At 46.0% G+C, this 21,301-nt stretch overlaps 1 protein-coding gene across 1 annotated transcript in view; it reads right to left on the minus strand.

Annotated features, from left to right (window-relative positions):
• PTH1R (parathyroid hormone 1 receptor) overlaps positions 1 to 21,301 on the minus strand; it is a 112,527-nt gene that overhangs the window by 41,907 nt on the left and 49,319 nt on the right. Inside the window, exon 2 of the mRNA XM_086741681.1 lies at positions 8,223 to 8,328. Within this exon, the coding sequence (XP_086597807.1) occupies positions 8,223 to 8,328 (106 nt within the window). The remainder of the gene's footprint in view (positions 1 to 8,222; positions 8,329 to 21,301) is intronic.

The raw sequence follows: 21,301 nt of genomic DNA on the forward strand, positions 1-21,301 counted from the left end.
TGGTTGACTTGTGTTGTGCAGTGCATGTGTTTGGTTTTGGGAAAGATGCTCCACATGCATCCAAGGGCACTTGCATGGGTCACCGAGGATGCGGTGCTGTAGCATCTCTCAGCGGAGCAGTGCATGCATCTCTGAACACCTCTGTGTGTCTATGGGTAGTGCCTGCCGGCCGGCATGAAAAAAGGGCAGGGAGGTGGGATGGATAGATGTAGGTCCTCAGAGACCTTTGCTAGCCTGCACACCAGTGTTTAGTGGGCAAAACACCCCTTGCATGCTCAGCCCTGGAGGAACTGGACTTTGGAGGGGAACGATGCATATGCCAGTGGCTGTTTTGAGTCTCACTGTCTCCTTACTCACCCCACATCAGAATGGGAAAGCCATGAGATTATGAGCGCTACCAGAAAATTGTTGGCATAAAACAGCTCCAGAGGGCTGGCTACCCTGACATTACTGGCCCATTTCACGTGCTGCCTGTCTGCTCAGAGCAGATTGACTCACTGATCATGTTTATACTAGTCCATACAACGGACCGTAGTCTGTTTTTAGGCCCTGCAAGCCCAGTATGGCTTATATCCACAAATCTGAACTCCCTCTCATGCATGTCACAGAAGAATAGTCTTGAGTGTTCTGCCCTTTTAGAAGGTCTCCTGGTCCATGCTGGCCCTCAGATGGTGTCCAGTGGGGCAGTGACAGCTGTCCCAGACCAAAACTGTGCTGGGAACATGCTAACAAGGTTATACGCAGGACAGTATCTGGGCTAATGCTCTGGCCCTTCATCGTTGAGCCACAAGGATTAAGAATAGAAACAGAAAGAAGTTAGAAAGAGCAGATGGAGATATGCTGGTTATCAAGCTTTAAGGTGTTTGGGCAAATCCTGAGTGCCCTGGATGCCTTTGTCTGCTTTAACTTCTAGGGCATCTGAGGTTACTTACAACCTCTGAGGACACCCTGGCAGGCTGGATGATCAGGAGATGGTGCTTAAGCCCCTGGAGAGAAAACCAGGAGCAGATCCTGTGCTCCTGCAAGCCCAGAGAGAGCCTGGCTTTGGGTATAGGTCCTTCAGGGACAATGGAGCCATAAACTTGGATGGGCAACCCACACACCTTGGGTAAATACACACGGCTTCTTGACTAAATATAACCCCTTTCCCTAGCAAATAGGTTTATTTATTAAAATAATAATCCATTTTGAGGCAAACTGCAACACCTAGGACTCTGAGAAAGGATCGCTGATGGCCTTTGCTAATAACAGGTTTGTGTAAAAAAAAATCTCTTCTCTCCACAAAATGTCCCATCTCCTTTTCCAAACCAGGGAAAGACAGGCTTTTAATTCATGGGTGAAAAAAATAAAAATCAAGTCTGATGGCTTACGGCTGGGAATTTTACTTCATCCCCTTCCAGGTTTAACTTTGGGGTGGCATCAGGCTGCCCACCATGGCTGAAATGTAATATTTATGTACGTAGAAGAGAAATTTTAGGGTTTCCTGTTCTTTCCAAAAGGCTTTCATCTAGAGACTAAATTTAAAGAAAAAAGGCGGAGAAAAAAAAAGAGAGAAAAGAAGAAAGGAAGCCAAATGCTTGTGGGGACAGGTTTTTTGGTTGTTATTTTTTTTTTCTGCTTTAATTTTTTGAGTCTCTGTCCCTCAGTGCCTTAGCCAAAAGTGGCAGATGAGGACCATATCCGGGGATGGGGTTGTGTGGAAGCACACTGCACTGGCTCAGACCCAACTCCCCATGGCACAGGTCCATGCGAGGCTGTGCCCACGTCACCCCATGGATCAGAGTCCATGGCAGGTCCTCTGGCTCAGAGATATGCCGGGGAGGTGGCCAGATGACACCATCTATGTGGTCTGTCTTAGGAGGACAGGAGGAGGCCTTCTACTAGCCAGCATAAAACTAAAAATTAGATTTTTAAGAGGAAAAAAAGGGAATTCAGAGTTCTCACACATAAACAGTGATTCATTATTGCTCAAGAAAATTTAAAATTTTATCAATTTTTTTACCTTTTCATTTGCTAAGACTTTCCTTTGGATGTCAACCCTGCCAGCAATCACATATGTAGCAGCCACATGTTCCCACTCTCCAGAAACCCTGGGCAAGTCTGTGCTTCACCCTGGTGCTCCTTAGTTCCTAACTCAACTCTTGAAATACGGCTTAGACACATACCTAATTAAATTGCGTCTGGTTTATTTCACCTGAACAAGATTGCTGAACGATGGTAGCAGATAACACATTTGAATACTCCACTCGATGGCTAATTGCCTGGTCTTTCAGGTCATGGGCCAGGTATTAGAAGAAGGTTAAAAATCAAGAAAGACAGTGAACATCCCTTCCAGCCTCTGGAAGTCTCCTTCCAACGAACATCTTCCTACACAGGAACCTACAAGATGGGTGGACACTGCTACTCTCCATACTCTCATCAACCCTTTCCACATTTCACAACATCCAATTCAAGTTTTAGTCCTGTTATACTTGTTTTAATGGCCATTTTTAGTAGCTAGAGCTACATTAAGATCAGCCCTCTGGCACAAAGATGTGTTGGCCAGGCTTGTGAAGATGCATGCTGGTGGGGAGGAAAACGTAACCACTCACCAGCCATTTCGACAGGAGCTGCTTTGGAAAATGCTGTGTTTTGGCACTGCAATGTGAGGCACACGGCACTTGCTAATCATCGTGCAGGCTGAAGAACATAAAACTGTGGATTTAATGAAACTGAGTCAGTAAAATGAGCAAAGAGAAATGCTAAGTGGAACAGATGGGAGACCAAGGTCTTCCTGCTTCCAGAGGATGGCAGAGCATGATTTGAGAACACTTGTCTGTTCTGGGCTGGCTGCTTTCTGGGGAAGACTTCATGAAGTCCATGCACAGACAGGACCACATTTTCCAGTTAAAGAACCAGTGCTGGTGTGTGTCTCCATGCCGAATCCAAGCCTGCGGTGGAAGAATGATGCACAAACCCTCTCCTTAAAATCTCATTTTCCTTCTTGGGGGCGAGTGGTGGTGCTGGACTCACAGATCCCTCCCATAGTGCATCTTCTTCACTTGTGTGAATCTGTGTAGCCATTTCTAGCCTACAATTAGCAAGTGAATGCATTAGGAGTGGGTAGCTGCAAGGTGAGAGAGCAAACAGCAGATAGCAACCCAAAATCAAGGTTCAGTGCTGATCCAGGCTACCTCTCATCTCTTAAGATCCATGGTTATATCTGAAATTCAGATTTTTCTCTTTCTAAAATGTTGGTTGAGTGAATATTAGAGTGGAAAAAAAAAGTAAGTTGCAGTGCTGAACTGTGGGAGAAATAAATGAATGTAAGACAAATGAGTGTAAGAAATAAACTGAATGGGAATCTGCCAGTTTATACCAGGAAAAGAACTGGCCTGTGAAACGCACCCAGCGATGAGACAGGCTAAAGAGCAGGAGAACCCAGGTACCCATTGCACTGCAGGAAATTTCAAATGTGTTTTTTCCTCATTTCAAAATAAAACCAGAAGCTTTAAAGCAAAAGTGATGATGAGAGTTTTGAGTTTCAGTCAAGTGGGATTTGTCCAAAGACTTTCATGAGTTTCTGTCCACCTGGATTTGAATCTTTGGAGCCTCACCTTGAATTCCAGGACAAAAGGAAATGTGGTTTGTGGCTTATGCCCTGGCTGAAGAGTAAGGAGATGAGAATCCAAATCTTGGCTCTGCCACAGACTCTCCTTTGAGATCGGAGGCGAGGCGTTGAATATCCCTGTGCGTCAGCTCCCAAGAATGAGGACAGCAGCCCTACCAAACTTCCATGTCGGCTTACGTGATATTTCTTTCTATCTAAAAAAATAATTAAAAAAAATTCCAAGATGTCCCATATTCCCTCACTGCTTCCAAAAACACAGATAATTGACTATTATGGAGTGGAGTAAATCGCAACACTGTGCTGCAATCGCACCCAAGGAGAGGCAGGATCCAAGCAACTCTCTTCCAGGTGGTATCTGGCAACTTTGGATGAAAGGGCATAGGCATGGGTCAACGGCGATTGCAGGATGGGGTCTGACAGCATGAAGTAGGGCGCATTCACCCCTCGATCTGAAATGGGGCTCCATGGGAGCAAGGAGAGAAGGCAATGGGGGATAAAACCCTCAGAAGTTCATCACAGAGTGCTCAGCGCAGTACTGCTTACACCAACACCTTTTTTTTTCTTGGTGCTGCTCCTTTCCCTGTGATGGCCCTCTTGGTTATGTGGCTGTGAGATGAACTAGATTGGGAAGCTGATCCAGCTGAAAACCAAACCTCTTCCAAAAATACTCTTTCTCAGGTCAATGGATCGTGCCATCAGCCTTGCCTGTACTTGCATGATAAGGGGAATCTGAAATAGCAAATGAAGTCACGTGTTTGGTGGCAAGAAAACTGGCCTCTATGTGCGCACCTCAGACACCATAACTGAGTTCTGCTCAGCCCTCGTTGGTCAAGCTGTCTTATCAGGGATATAGGCTTATGCTGAAATAACTCCTTCCCTTTGCCATAGGGACACCCTGTAGGACCAGTTCAAGACATGACATGGAGTGAGGAGCCCATGGGACTCCATCTTCTTGTCTGAGAGAAGACACATTACTGGTGCATCCTCACACCTTCCACCTAACTACCTCTGAGCTGGCAGAAAAACAGTGCTTCATTCAGCCTGGTTAAGATCCAGGTATGAACTCAAAGCGTTGATGAGAGCAGGTCAGCAGGAAGTGGCCCTCAGAAGGCTCCATGGAGAAGCAGAGCCTGCCTGCAGAAGTGTAGACTCCTATTTCTCACGGCTTAGAGAGCCATGAGAGTGAAGTATTCCTGCGTGCCCATAGCAATGGATGCATCTCTCAAGGTCCTTTTCAGACTGTATCCATGAGCTACAACACTGAACATTGGAGAGTGCAGGACAAAACCCCAGAGCAGAGATGTGACAGCCAGAACTCTGTCTGCACAGCAGTCTTCACTTGTCGCCCAGCTTGGGTAAACATTCAGTGCAAAGCAGCTCTAAAACAGCCACGGGGTCAAAGACCTCTTTTCCTATGACCTCTGTGGTTAAGAGTTCCCCTGGAGAGATGGGACTCTCAAGTCCCGAGCCACTCCTCATTGACTTGGGCCAAGTCTTTTAATCGGGAAATTTTTCCTTTCTCAAACATCCTTGGGCTGTCTGCAGGGATGTCACAATTAGCGTTGCTCCATGCCAAAGGCTGCTATAATGGTCCTAGGATGATACTGGCAGATCTCCAGGATCTGTTATGGAGAGAGAGGGCAGATTGTGCAAACTTTCTAAGGTCTCATGTGTGATTCTCATTACTATTTGTTGACAACACGGGGACAATTTAGAAGAATTACAGAAGCTGAATTAGGTAGACTGAACCAGGAGTATATGTTGCCTCCTGTATTGCATACCTGTGGTCACTTCCGTTGTTTTTCTTTTTTTTTTTTTGTGTGTTTTGTTTTCTTGATTATTGTTTCTTGATTGATGATTGATCATGATTGATTATTGTATCTTGATTCTATTCTGCACTAGCAGAAGCAACTTTTGGAGTGGGACCTGTTCATCACACTGTCAAAAAGAAGAACAAAATTTGGGAGCGGAGATGGAGCCTCCAGCCTTGCTTTCTTGCTGTCAAGACAGGAAGGAACACATTTAGCTGCCATGGGGGAGATCTTGCAAAAGAACAGGTAGTAACACAACCCAAGGCCTCCATGGCAGTTGGAAGAGTCCTCCTGCCACTGAAGTGGATGCTCCTTAGAAATACACCGAGTGATATCACAGGAGACTGCCTGAAGGCTTGGGATGGCCACCCGGGCTTTGTATTGCTCCAAGTCACAACCACTTTGCCTCCATAAATTTTATCTGTGAGTGGGGGCTGGTGCATCTTAATTGTGAAGACCATCTTGCCCTTCCCAGGCTTTTTTTTTTCTGGGTCTGTAGTGACAGAAGATGCAATGGGATGAGGTCCTTCATCTGAGAAGGGCACAGCCCCATATGTCCTTGGGTGATTAGCACAAATGGAGACAAGTCCCCAGTTTCCATATCATCAAAGGAGGAAAGGACTGGACCTAACCACTTTTACCCTGGGCTCTGAACTTTGTGCAAAACCTAGGCTTCTGGGCCTTCACCAAGCAATTAATTGCATTAAAGCTAACACAGTGCAGATTACAGCCTTTTGTTCTGTTAGCCCTCATCCCACAAGAGGGTCTAAATCCACCCATCTTCTTTGACTCCTGGAGCATGAAGGAGTAGGCACAATGCAGAATGGAAGTTGAGTTATTCTGTTCACAAATACCCCATAATATCATAATTTCATGTGTTCAAGGGCATCTGTAGTCTAAAAATCAGTGGACAGCAGCTCTTCTGCAAAGTGGGAAGATGTTCTGAAATCTGTGACCATCAACTCTTTACATTATCTCAGAGACGGTCTGGCAACTTGCTGCCCTTTTTTGTGAAGGGCTGGAGTGGATTTCTAGGGCGTTAGAGAGCTGCTGCCACTGGAGGTTCCTAAACAATGTCTTAAGAAAGTGTTTGTTTGGAAAGGTTAAATTAGAATTCATTCTGCCTTTGGGTTAGTGGACCTCTTGCTGATTAATTTGATCTAACAATCTATTATTAATGATTGTCTTGAGTCTTTAAAGCCTTGAATATACTGCAATGAGTATTGACATCAAGATGATTCCTCTTCTTGGCTGTACTGTTTGGGATTGGTCAGAGATTTGCTATAGAGGATGGAGCAGCAAGCCAGAATTTTATTGCCCGAGCAGCTCAGAGTAGGTTTTTCCAAGGCCAGGACTCAACATGGCTTCCTGAGGTATCTAAGCGACATTGTATTAGATTCCTTTCTGTTCCGGTCAATGGAAGAGCTAATGCTGACTTCTGTTGCAGAACCAGGTCTCAAAGCAAGACCAAGGGCACATTTGCAAAGCCCTGTGATTTGATTCCTTTGCTCCACCAAACCAACCGTGGTAAAGAGCTCCAAGTCTGCTTGTCAGTCATACATAGTCATCTCTCCCCAGCCCTACCAACACCGCTGCTGAAAATTAAGGAGAGAGATCATTACTAAATGCTGACTGTCTCATAGAAAAGAGTTGGAAAATAGAGTATGAGAGCAAGACCAGCTGGTTGATATCACGAGATCCCAAGGTAGGCAGGTGGTCTACAGTACAACAGAAGGAAATGCCTTTGCACGTATGTTTTTAATGAGGTGTTAATCGGGCATTGGGTGAACAGGACAAAGAAGCAACAGAGGATGTGGCTTGAGGTTTTGGCTGATGTAAAGCCGGAGGCCTGGAATAAAATGAAAGCTGGGCTTTTATGGCCCCTTGCTGTAATTTCCAACAGGAGAGGGACACCAGGCTGGGCAGGCAGCTCTGCTCTAAAATCGCAGCTGTCTTTGGGGACCTTTCCCCTGCTGATGATGTCTTCAGGTACTCCTACAGAGCTGACTGCAGGAAGACAGATCTCAGACGCAACGGTGAAGGTGAGAGGCATTCTATCTTGTCCCCTTTTCTCAGGCAATAGAGAGAGATTGGACAGGACACCCACCCAGAACTAGCTGGGTGGGTGTAGGGTGCCTCAACATACAACCCCAGGGCCATTAATTAACACATGTGAAACTGATGAAAGAAAACAATGGGGGATGATTGTTTTGCTACCCACATGAGAGAGCTTTCTCCCTTCCTTCTCCCTCCAGCCCTACATCTGGTACTGATTTTGCAGCCCAAAATAGAAAGGAAGTGGAAGAAAGAGGCTTAACTGAGCTTGGGCCCATTTGAGAAGAATATAGAGAGGACATATCAGAGGGAAACAGAGAAGGGGTGTTGGGAGGATGGTTTGTTTCCCATGTCACTGGTGTCTTGCTGCAAAGAATTGTGGGGAAATGGATGGTTGATGTTATGTCCCATACTTTGCCTGGTGATGCTATCTCCCATGTGTTGCCTGGGCTTTGGGTATAGTGATGAGGGCTGTGAGCCCATGACCATGACTCCTGCATCCTCCTGACCCCTTGGAACCTGGTGTTCTGGAGCAGGAGAAAGAGGCTGCAACAACTTCACTTTCCAACACCTTATGCTGCAAGATCTTCCCCACAGACTAACCTGAAAAGAGTCTGTTGGACCTTCTTTGGCTGCCTCCATCACGTGCTCTGAGCTCAACATATGGGGCTGAGGGCAAGGGTGGGATTGAGCAGAGAGGGGCCCAGCTCCAGCCATGTGGTCTGGGTTGCTGTGGGAACACTCACCATGCACCTTGGGCACCTTGGCTTTCAGATGTCGTTCACACTTCGCCTTGGCTTTTAGCAGTAGGAAGATCTGCTCCTCTTTGGTGATGACATCATCAGCATCCACCTGCAGTGATGGGGAGAAATGAGGTTAAACCTCGGTTTGGGAAGAGCAGCAGGAGACAAACTTACTAAATAATGCAGGTGATCTGAAAGCAAAATCTTCTTTGGATCAGCACTTTTTTTTCTACCAGCCTTGCTCTGGTTTTGCTCAGCAGTTAGTGTCCCAAGCAACACCTCTCACAAGATGCCACATGGAGTCACCTGCGCAGGTCACAAAGGAAGCGTGCACTGCAATTGCTCATCATACACATATAAACACACAGGAAGGGAGCAATTTCTGGGGTGGTGGTTCTCTGTCTTTAAGAATTGTAACTTGCCCTCATCAATGCAGTGCTATACCCATCTGTACATGCAGGCCTTCAGCCACATGGCATCATGCTCTATAAGCGTCCTACCGAAATCCAAGAACACGTGCTGACATATGGTGATACTTGGCCCTCAAAGGCACTGGTCATCCAAAAAAAAAAAAAAAAAATCTTTGTTCATGAAGCTGGCATGTTCTCATCGGGCATGGCTGGCCTTAGGAAGCTGAGGATACAATCATGGGGAAGGCTTGTCCTACAAATGCTTTGGTCATTATAGTGTACAGAGTTTTGATCTAATGCAACGTGGCTGGTTTACTTTTCTGATGTACCTCTTGGGTACTTTGCTTGTGTGTCCTGCTCAGACATCTGGGACCAGTTCCACTGCCAGATAAAGTCTTAGATGAGGAAGAACTTTGTCCAGGTCATTTTGGCAGAAATTGGTGGAAATTTCAGTGTTCCCATCCCAGCTATGCTGGGACGATACTGCCTTTGTTCCTTCCTGCTTTTCACCTCTAAAAGAACAGTATACTCAGCCTTCTCCTACATTAAACTTCTACCCTGAATTTGAATGGGTGATGCAGATTGTGCCTTCTAGGTGCTTTGAGACTTGCAGTACAGAAGGGTGTGAGGAAAGTTGTGGACTCTGTCCATCTACTGGAAAGCCTCCCTGTTGGATACATGAAGGACCTGACCATCCTTGTGAAACCTTTGAGGTTTGGGTCCATCCTTTGTACTCTGCCAGTCACAGCAGAAGAGCATCTGGGAGGGATCCTCATTCACAGGATCACCCCAAAGCTGGTTTCGAAGCACAAGAGAGCCGTGCACAACACCTCATAGGGCTTCTAAATGAAAGATGTTTGTAAGGCAGTAGCCTGAAAGAATTAGGTGGTGTAGTATGTTGGGATAAGTCCTGGAACAGGTTGCCCAGAGAGGTGGTGGATGCCCCATCCCTGGAAACATTCCAGGCCAGGTTGGCTGGGGCTCTGAGGGACCTGATCTGGTTGGAGATGTCCCTGCTCCATGCAGGGGGTTGGACTGGGTGGGGCTTTAGCGGTCTCGTCCAACCCTAAATATTATATGATTCTATAAAACACTGCTCTTCTCATTGTTTCTGTTTCCCTAATATTTGTCTGTCTTTATTAATCAGATTATGACTGCAACAATAGCAGATGTTGCCTCTCCCTGGATTTGTACAGAACTCAGCACTCACTCATAAAAGCCTAACTTAAGCAAGAAGGTCTTCAGTATTGTTTTATACAAAGCAACATATTTTTAAATTTTTTTCCCCTTTTTTTTTTTTTGATTTATATTGACTGCGCTGGTGAGACTGGCCACTATAAATCTGCAATGCAAAACCTAGGGTAGCTTTCCACACCCCGATGGATGGAGCAGACCTAAACCTCAATGCGTAGTACAGGCAGAGAAAGGAAAGAGTACAAAACCTCTTGAAGCCAGAGGTGATCTGTAGATGAGAAGAAAACCTGTAGATGGGTTTTAAAGCCTGCCTATGGACATGGCTGCTCATCTCAGTCCCTCTGAAACTTGGACTGAAGGGAGGTTGTGACATTTCATCGTACTCCTCAAAACCACTGTTATTCAGAATTAAGGTTCCTTCACTCATTTTAAGTTAATTCACTTTGGAAAGCAAGTAAGATAAACCAGCTGAAGGCCAATCAGTTCTTGAGCAATACTTACTACAAATGACATAATGAGGGTTAATGAAATCCAGCTTAGACGTAAACTCAAATTCAATTTCCCAGTGTGCTCCTATGGAGAGGGATGGTGGATGTTTGAGCAGCTGGTGCAGTAATGGACACACAGAAGGATAGCTAGATCTGATATGGGGATACTGAGTAAAACAGAAGTTATTTTTTCATGTCCTTGGAAAGAATCCATGCTAAAAATCCTTCAGAAGTGGGAGTTGGTTTCAAAACCGCGTTAATGCAAAACAAAGCCATCCCTTTCCAGATGTTTGGCCTGTCCACATTTAAGGCAACATCCCTCATTTCAACTCTTTCACTGGAAACAGAAAACCTCTGGGTCCAATCCTGCTGTCATTTATATCTGCAGAAAACCTGAGTGATTCCACTAAAGCTGGAGGAATTAGTCTGGATTTGTAGTGGCCAGAGTAGAATCTGACCTCAGGCATTCCAAGTGATTCATCCCTTGCACGCTTAGTCCTCAGGCTCCTTTGGCCATGCTCCGAGAGCAGGGCAGCTCTCAGCCAGAGGGATGTATGGTCTCCAGGCCAGGCACAGAAAGTAAATTTTATTTCCCAGAAAGGCAGATTAGGCACCGAGCGCCATGCCCAGAGCTGGGCAGAATGGTTAAGGCAGAGCTCTGAGCTCAGCTATGGTTTTCAGCTTTCCTGAGCCCTGGTTACCAGTCTTAAATTTCAAAAAAACCTGCCAGACCCTTAAAAAAAAAAAAAAAATCTCCCCACTCTTTCCCCTACCTCCAAACTGGTGTAAATGCCAAGAGATATGTTTAGGTTGTTTATTTATTTATTTCTCCTTGGTGAAGAAGGCTGAAAGATGTATGTAAACATATTTATGAATAAGGACAGAGATTTTAATTAAATCCTGTGACTTGAAGGAGACATCTATTCTCAAGACACTTGTAGGAAAACTATACAGTTGGCAATATTGCTCCTTTGCTGCTGAATAACTCACATGAAACACCTGACATGCAAAACTGGGCTGATAGATGGTGATTCTGAACTTGTCATCCCCTCCTGCCCCAACCCCACTTTCCCATCCTTCACCAGACTTTGCCTCCATCCCTTGTTGAGACATCTCAACCTGTCAGCCAGGCTGGAAGTTCTCCAGGGATGGAGGACTGAGCAGTTTACTGCTGGATCAGACACTGAAATGGCTCAGCTTTGGGTTCGAGGAACAGTTGGTAGGACAGTGCAGACACCCACAGCTGGAAACCACAGAGAAGCTTTGGACACATCAAAGGTTGGACCGCTTTTAACTGTCCAGTACCACTTTTTCCCACACATCTGATTTTCTTGCTCTGGATCTTCTGATCTTAAGACAGTGCTGCCCTACTCATCTTTCCACTCTGGCTGTCAAAGGTTAGAAGAAATCCACAGGAACACTTACTTTGCAACTTAGATGCAGTCATGATACTAGACAGATTTGGATCTGGCTTGGCCAAACTTTCTCCTTGACAAACAGCCTCAACACCTCATCCAAAAATACAATGGGACTGCCTTGCTAAAATCATTAGCAGTTGCATATGCCAACTTTTGGGAATCTGAACATCCCTCGGCAGTGAAATAAGTGGCTTCATTTTCAGAACTGCTGAGGTATGGGCTGGAGGAATTCAAAACAGGTGGCAGCTACTGCTGGGGAAGAGGCCACTGCTTTGGAGTGGATTTGGAACCCTTGGATGGGAGAGAGATGGGGCTGGAGATACTGGTATGAGAGGGGTCTGTAAGATACCTGGATGTACATTTGGGGTATGGTCCAGTTTGACATGCTCAACACAACCTACTCTGTGTATTCTCTGCCCCTGCTGCTCAGGACCATGAACAAGTAGATAAGAGGTGCTAGAAGTGCTTCATCCAAGCAAGCACTGCAGCCACTACTCTCCAAGATTTACTTATTCAACATTTTACTCATCTTTTACCAAGAACCCCTGCTACGAGCCCACCACTTCTCATTTTGCAGGTGCTCATTAGCCAACAGAAAGGAGCAAACATCATATGTGCTTACCAAGATAATACCTGCCTTGCTGGCCAACTGGGTACATCCAGGATCAGATTTACCAACCTGAGGTACTCACCCAGATTTCCCCTTATTGTCACCGACTATTTAAATACACAGAGCAGCTGAAATTCATTCCATCCTCAAACCACCACCCAAAATAAATCAGATCAGCTGTGGGGATTTTTTTTTTTCCTTTTTATTTTCTTTGGGCAGGTGATGACTGCAGTAATTGGTTGTGTTAGCAGCACCAAGAAGATCTGTGGTGTTCAGGAGCACAGCTTTTGCTGGCATGGGCTCTAGGGACAAAAGAAGCATCTGAGGGAAGTTGGAAATAGCGTCACAGATAGGTACATCTCTGAAATCCAACTGTTTGGAAGTATGAGGTCATCGTGCCCCTGCAGAAGTTAATCCCTCTAAAAGAGCTGACAGCACATCCCATTTCATGAGCTGTCCTGAACTTGCTTCAGTGTAAATTCCTGCACGGATCTTACTTGGCATCAATTTGTGCAAGCTCAGGGGATACAGACAGCCTGGGCACCACACAGGTAGGTGCAGAAGGACTTTCCCCTTCTCTCCTGCTGTTATGGACTCGGTGCAACTGGAAGGGATGGGGGCTCCTGCCTGACCTCCCCAGTTTTGCAATCAGACCCTAGCTGCTACTCTTTCTCAATGTTTATCACCTCTCAGCTTTCCAGAACTGGGTTTTTTTTGTCAGAAAAAAAAAAAAAATATTCCTTGCGGGGAAAAGACCTAGGAAAGTTTTTTTTTTCTTTTTTTTTTCTTTTCCCCTCTTATTCAGAGAAAGCAGAAATGCAGAGCAGGAGGCAGGCCAAGCAGGGAAGGGTGAAATGACAATGCTATCCAGAGGCTGTTAAATCAGTTTTGGTTCAGCTTTTTTTTTTTCTTTTTTATTTTCCCCCCTTCCCTTGCCCCCAGAGGAGGCCATGGGGTAATTATGATAATGTTTTCTGGTATTTCCATTTCATTGGCCGATCTCCCAGCCACTAAAGTAAACCCCAAATCTCAACGGAGAGGTCATATTCATCCTTGTTTATGGGACTCATTTTCAGAAATAACACTGTCCTTTTTGTGAAACTTCCCTGGCAGCAGCTCAAAAAAATAGCTAAAGGCAAACAGATTCCTTGGTCAGGGTTGAGAGCATCACAGCCGCTCTACGGGCCCAAGGTAAGGGACTGCTGGTGATCACTGTCTCGGACAGCAGTAGGCCACGCAATTGCTGGTGTGAAGCAGAAAGGGGGTGCAGGCAGGAGAAGAGGTTCATGAGAAAGAAGGGAAGAAGGTAAATGTGAAAATGAAAGCATCAATGCTGGTGATATGGAGAAAAAAGGGAAGTGGGTCCCAAGGTTGTGGGAACAGAGTGGGACTTAAGTGGAACTGGCCGTGCAGATCGCACCCCAAACCAGCCCTGCTGATTTTGGTGGTCGCCTCTGGAAGGGTGATCACAACACTGTCTTTTTGTGAGGAGTGAACCAGGTGGACTGGAGTGGGATGGGGACACAGAGACCAACAGTTAGTCAACTTCCAAAAGCGTGACAAAAGTTTTCTAAGGTTTTCCCCTAACAGTGCCTTGGGCGAGCTGGGTGAAGGGTCCAACTGAAACACCACACCAAGCAATACAAGGTCATAAACGAAGTCCTTTTTCTGCAGCAGAGACTGCAATTGAGCTGAGGGCATGAGTGGAAAAGAGATGAAATTAGAGCTTCATTCCAGCCTTGCAGATGCGTCAGCCCCTCTCCTAAACTCTGTAAGGGTGAAGATAGTTGTTAGGATTAGGAGATTAATCTAACCAAGTTTAATCTGGCTGGACTGAGGGCAATGGGGTGTTGATGCCAGGCGTGCAGACAAGGGTGGCACAACTGAATAATGCCACAGAGTAGGGATTCAGCTGCCTTTGGAAGGAGCTGATGTAGCTTTTGTCATGCGCTGAGCCAAAGCTGGGTTGGTCAGGGGCTCGTGATGATAGGGAACTGCTCAGAAATGGGAAAAGGTGTCAGCGTGGAGGTGGCTGGGAACGGCATTGCATGAGATTGGTCAGTAGTGAGATGGCAACATGGGATGGTGAAGAATTGAGATCCTGACCCCTGTTTTTTATAAAAGGAATTGGTCTCCTTTATATGAGAGAGGATGGATTCTCTCAACTATTTTGTGATTAGGCTTAGATATCTAGTTTGCCTTCTCTGTTTTCCCGCAGTTCTGCAAGCGAATTTTTGTACAAGCCCTGCATCACTGGGTCCTGATGGTTTACTCCAGCCCAGACGAACCCTGGCAAGTATGGAAGGACCGGGGATTTGTATGTGCTGTCTTGGACAAAATGTACCCTGTGCAAGCTCTGGTACTGGGTCTGCTCCCAGTCTTATAGCAGAGTAGGATCTGCCAGGATCTGCTCAGCTGGTGATTAACCGTGCCCTTCATGAAATACAGGTATGTTTGCGATTTGCTGGAGTTGCACGCTGGCTCTTGCAGTCACTCAGGGTTCAAGCACTCTAGCAAGCAAAACTCCTTGTCGGGTTCAGGAGGAGATTGTGACCCCAGTACTTGACTCTGGAAGCCAGCACATCAGGCAGAATGCATCCCTCATCCCCTAAAAGCCTCTCTGGGCTTGTGAGGATCTGGAACTTCGTATTTCAGCAATGGCTTACAACATCTCCCTCATGAAGAGACAGAGTAGAGTAAATACAGATAAACGGTGTTTATCCTCTTCTAATTTGGGCAATGCTGGATTTACCCACTGCCCAAATAATCTAATTTGCTTTCTTAATTTCCTGCTACCTCCGTGTTTCTTACCCTCCGCCTACCTGCACATTATCAGTTCCTTGGCATAAAAACCATACAGAAACAACAACTGCAAAAAAGAAAATCCATTGGGATAATTCGCTGCAAGATGAGATAACTGGGGGAAGAGAGCTGGGAGCTGTCCTGAGGGATTTAATTCAACTGAATAGGCATTATTTCCAACATTAGGGAAAATAAAATGTGGTTTGAAACCTATTTCCTTTCAAGTTAATGCTGGAAAGATTTAAAAATAAATAAAGCAGAAGTGCCAGTTGGCCCAGCCAGAGACACAGTAGTGAAGGCGGCAGAGGCACGATCCACTGCCGGCAGCTAATCACCAATCGATGGAGCTGTGGCTTCCTCAGGACACTGGAGTGGTGAAGAGGATGGTGGGGAGGAAGGTCACTTCATAGCAGGAGACCCTGGACTTGTGAACTGGCCAGGTCCATGTGGGAGAAAGAAGATTTGAAGCCCCCTTCACTACTGGGTCTGCAGCTCGTGTGGGCTTCCCGCTCTTCCCCTCGACCGGCTGCAGATGCTTTGCTCAGTGCGTGCAAACTGGGAGATGTGACAGCAGCAAAGTGCACCCATCTCTCTCTGCCTCTGCCAAACATCACCCATACCGATGTCACAATGACGGCAGGAATTCCCATTCGAGAGCACAGGCAGGTGGGTGCTGAGCTGAGCTCTCTGCATAGCTGTCCTGCCAAACGAAACAACGCGCGAGTTTCCCTCATCCCACTCCACTTGTAGAGGATGGGAATCAACCTCCTGAGATGTCTTACTCCTTTTAAAGACTGAGCTGATAAACACCAGAACGGGACCACCGAATCAAGAGGGTGTGAAGACAGAAAGGTGAAAGGAGGGGGAGACCCAAGGGGCACCCAGATGAAGAAGAGGGTGGGGGAAAGAAAGTTGATGTGAAGGGGAAGGAAGAGCCATTTGGATCCTGATGAAACAAGACTCCAGCACAAGCTGGGGAAGCACTGAGCAGCTAGTGCACAAGCTGCTCTGCCCTCTACCTGCTTTTCCCAGCCTCCCAGAGGGAAAATGAAGTTGGTGGTTTTGCCTTAATCCCTTGACCACATCACCCAAACCACCGCCTGCTCCAGAACAGCAGGACGTCTCTTGCTCCGGGCTTGAGGACCCTGCACTGCAGCTACAGAAAGCTGAATAACCTCACGCTGTGTTCAGGGCTGTCTCAGCCCTTCCCACGACTGCCCTCGCCAGGCTGGCTGGTCCCTGCTCGTCGTAATTCTATGAAGAGTTTGGGTTAGGTTGGGAACAGAGTGTTAAAGGCCAACCAGTCCAACCCCCCTGCAAGAAGCAGGGACATCTCCAACCAGATCAGGTTGTTCAGAGCCCCGGCCAACCTGGCCTTGAATGTTTCCAGGGATGGGGCATCCACCACCTCTTTGAGCAATCTATCCATCATCCTACCCTCAGACCCAGATCTCCCATGTCTAGGAGGTGTCTATGCACTTTTGAAAAGCTTGCCTTCCTATTTCTCAGTGCATCGTTGCAAGGAGGAGGACACATGCCTACCCTCAATCACAAATCCATCCTCCCTGCCCACGTATAATAGAGGCCAGGTCTCAGCACGGTTCTCCCATGACTGCTGTAATAAGAAAAAATGCCAGTGAATGGAAGGAGGAAATGTCAACGTGGAAAGATGCTGGGCAGAACTGGGAATGTCACATCCTGTCACTTTCTCTTGAGGAATAGTACAGGCTGAGCTGGTCCCCTTGATGCCCTTCCAATCCTAGTTGCTTTCACTTTGCCTTGGGGAAGCCTCATCCTTCAAGCAGCACAAGAAGAGTGGAAAGAAAATCTGCCTGGACAAAGCAGAACTTGCTGACTTGTGATAACTCATGCTAAAAAACCTAACTGATTTGAACATGGATGTCCACTGCTTTTATGACCACATGGCGAAAAATTTCTTTGGAATGGAGTACTACCCTGACAACAATAGAAGGAGACCTGGGTCTTCTTCCTTAGCCACCCTGGCATGCTAGTGCCTCTGTTACTAAGCGATCTCATGATTTACGGTCAGCAAATACCATTTATCAAGGAAAACTGACATTTATAGTGCATTTCCAGGAGTTTTAGAAGAACATCTCTCTCACCAAAATGATTGCCTGCTTGCCTGCTTTCTGCCTCTGGAGCAAATGAGGTGTAACCCAAGAGGATGAGCTATGAAAAAAGATCCTTCCAAGCAAGGAGAATATTCACCACGACTGCTTATCTGTTCCGCCCAAGCAGAGGTGGTCTTCCTAGAGATTAGAAGATAGAGCTGATGTAGAAGCCATCAATGATCAGTACTGCCTTGAGTTATATTATTGGATCATAAATAACACATATCACACTCCATACTTGTGCAACGGTATTACTGTAGTCAGGAATGATTAATCCCAAACTAAAGCTAAAATATTCAGATTAAACTGCCAGTTCTTCCTTCCGACTACAGTGGGTTCAGAGAAGGACTCGATTAGCTGGAGGCACTCACGTGTCTCCAGACCTCTCATGTGAGGTGAGACAAATCCCAGCCTGAACATCTCAGCTGGGTGTCCAAGCTGAGATCAACACAACTCAAGGGCTATCCTCTCTGTCTAGGGCAAGGCAAGCCCAAGCTAGAAAAGCAGTTCTGTGCTCTCTGAGCTGCCAGAGACATGCAAAATTACTCCTTGGTGCTTACTTTGCGGCTGAACACGATGCCTGACCCTCCTGTGATTTGGAATCCCCTCGTTTGCTGCTGGTGGAGCCCTGTATATGTACCCCACCGGCTGAAATATCAGGAGGACCACAAAAGGAAACAGAGGTCACTCTGACACTGTGTTTTGATTTCTCTTGGCTCACACCCAACTCTCTCTCTCACCTTCAAGGGACGATCCAAAGAAGTGTGCTGTAAGACACCCCCCCCTCCATTTCTCAGGGTGTGAGCCTAGATACAATACTGGCTTCTCTCTTTCTCCTTTCTCCTCATTCTTTGAAGGAAGATGGTTTGTTTTGGTTTCACAGCTCGTTGTCTGTGATGATTGTTTCACAACTATCAGGGCTATGAGGCTTGGTTTCCTTTTACATTTTATTTCACCTTGCAAAACAAGAGTCCAAAAGGTCGTGGACACCTCTTTCTTCCTTCCCATGCTCCTACTACAGATGGGAGGAGGATCATCCAAATACAGACCTAGGTGCCTGAATAAACATTGCTACGACCTTTCCAACTTTACTGACTCCATACACCCTGCGATCCTGAAATAGTTTAAGGAAAATCTGTTTCAGTTATGTGAAGGATAACATCACTTGGACTGAACAGCAGAAGGGATGTACTTTTCTTGATTCTTCATTGGAAAGTCCAACTGCTTCCCCTTTGTCTCCCCAGTTCCCTTGCCTCTCTCAAAAATAACTCTCTCTTTTCGTTTTCTCTCCTGGTTCTCAAAGCTTCAGGCACAGATTTTTTTTTTTTTTTTTTTTTAAGCCTTTCTAGGAATATCCTCCCTGGACGAGGGAACTGGATTTTAGTCTTTTACTCAAGCATTCAGAGGTGTCCTCAGACAAGACAGATGGTTGCAGTCAGCTGGGCCAAGGATGCAAACAGAGCTGCCTTAATGCATGCTGACACATATTCCCTTGTTATCCTCCCACAGTGGAAAGTACCGATAAGAAGTGCAGGAGAAAGATCTATATTAAATCATGAGGTTAGAGCTCTAGAAAAAGACAACTTTTGACTTTTATTTCTCATAGCAGCAGCAAAAGAGCTGGGGCTTGTGAAGCACAGTACGCCCTGTGGAAGTGTGCTTGGGAGGAGGATGCTAACCGCCTTTACTCAGCTCTCCAAAACTGCTCAGAAATGGGATTCTCACCATTTCACAGCTACCTACCACTGCTTGTCTGGAACCGGGTCAATACCATTAACGCTTAAGAATGAAAGATTCCCAGTGGAGTGTCTAATTGAAAGCTATTTAAGACAACAATTAAAAGTAAGGTCTATGAGTAAACACCTGCTACTAAGTAGTAAGAAATAATTACATATTATTATGTAGTAACACTAGAAAAAAACATTCCGATGATTTTGGTGCATGAGCAGTAATAATAGATGTGCCACTGTCACACCTCAGCAGTCTTTAGAAGCTCAAAATGAGACAAAATATAGATTCATATATAGAAATAACAAATACTGAATGTACTTCTCCAACCACATACATACAAATATCCTTTTTCTTTTCTTTCAAATCAAGCCAAAACAATCTTTTCCTATATTGCTTGTGAAATAGTCATTAAAATGTTGACTATAACACCGTTAAATTCCCCCCAGGTGCAGCGTATTCTGCCTATTATTTCCCACAAAAGTGACAAGAATCCAAATTTTTCTGAGCCATGCAGAGGTAAGATCAGCTATTCCTCAGTAAACCACTCCTCTCATGACCCCCTCCCTGCCAAGGCTGGAAGAAGCTCACCAAGCGGCTTTGAGCTCTTTTCTGTAATGCCCAGCTTAGCAGGGTAAGTCAACCTGACCAGTGTGGTGTCACTGGTGAGAGCAGGTGGCACGTGGCCCTCTGCACTGCACCCATCCTACAGGACTGGTGGCACCTAGACTGGATCTGGACACCAGTGAATAACCTCATGTACAGCCTCCCTGCTTATTTCTACTAATGATGCTGCTCCGGAGCTGACAGTGTGACCGGCTCTGCGGCGTCATTTTGCAAAGGTAAAATTATTCTGCTTTCAGTAACAGCAATTGTCATTCACAGCACAGTCTGGAGAAGGGATTTGGGTTCATCTGTCTCATCTGCTTCAACCAATTTCACCTGTCTCATGTCTTGAATCAATTTTCCTTGTATATGCACAGCAGTTACCATCATGGGTTGCCATCTACAAGAATTTCTTTAAGGGCAGTTGTCACTACTACTGTCAGTACATGATGGTAACTTTCCACTCATCTTTCCAAGGCTCCCAAGCTTGCAGAGGCATAAAGACAGAGCATCCCAAACAATCAGATCCCTCTCCTGATGGCAAATGCTTTGAGATTCAAGGTGTGAGCTGATGCCGTCCCTTTCATCTGTGCGGAAGGGGATGACTCGGTCCCTCATCCTCTTGCGTTGTACCTAGTGACTACATGGCCATGGGGTGAGTTAAATCACCAGTCTGCTCTGATGGAAAGATCTTATTTTTGGGGAAGGGATTGGTTATTTTCTTGTCAGATCGTAGAATCCGACAATTCAGATTGGAAGGGACCTCAAGACCTCAACCAGTCTGAACTACTGCTCAAAGCAGGGCAAGTAATTAGACTGGATAACCAGGGTTTAAGTAGTCAGATCTTCAATGAATTACACTGAAAGCATGCAACACAGAAAAAGAGGGGGTGCTTTGGCTGGGGAGAGGGTAGGAAAGGAGTGGGTACACAGATAACCCCATCAGCATCAGCTTGTGGTCACATCCAGCTTGGTGTGCTGAACTCATCAGATGACTGACCTGGAAGAGCTGGTGCTGTTGTCTAGGAAAATCAGACTCTTCTGCTATTGGGGTCCAGTTAGGGAAATCCCTTCTTCCTGCCTTGGTTTTGCCCCAGCAGGCTTGTGATGCTGGTGTTGGTCAGCCATATGGGGCTTAGTGAAGTTCTCATGGCTGATAAACACAACATCACAAGTGTGCTTGATTAATGCCATCTCCTGGAAGCAGCGTGCAGGGCTGCTGTCCCTGTTATCCGAGTAGCATTGTCAACGCTGTCACACAGAGTTGAAACAGAAGAGAAGTGAAGAGCCATCTCTTGCTTCAGCCTCTGAGCCTCCCCCTTCCTCCTCCTCTCACTTGATTTTTTCCATATTTATCTCTAGTTTTCTTCTAGCTTCTCTGCCCTCATGACCCACCATGGTATCAGGAGGTGTAAATTGTCAACATCTCTCTTTTTTACTTAGTCCCCAGCCATGAGAAATGATGTCTTTTTATTACGAACAGAGGTTTTATTGCTTTCCTCTGAGGTGAGCAAGCAGCAGCCTTGGATTTCAATGAGAACATCGTGCTGCCTAGACCTGGGCAAACCAGAACTCATTGGTTTCCTGAGTCTCCTGGAGGTGTTATCTGGCAAAGAAGAGTTTATGCGTGCACATGTGTATGGAAGACTTGCAAAAAATCCCTCAAGAGCTGGAGGCTGAGATACCCACCTTTG

The sequence above is a fragment of the Chlamydotis macqueenii genome, chromosome 2 (genome assembly GCF_036417535.1).
Source record: "Chlamydotis macqueenii isolate bChlMac1 chromosome 2, bChlMac1.mat, whole genome shotgun sequence".
NCBI lineage: Eukaryota > Metazoa > Chordata > Aves > Otidiformes > Otididae > Chlamydotis > Chlamydotis macqueenii.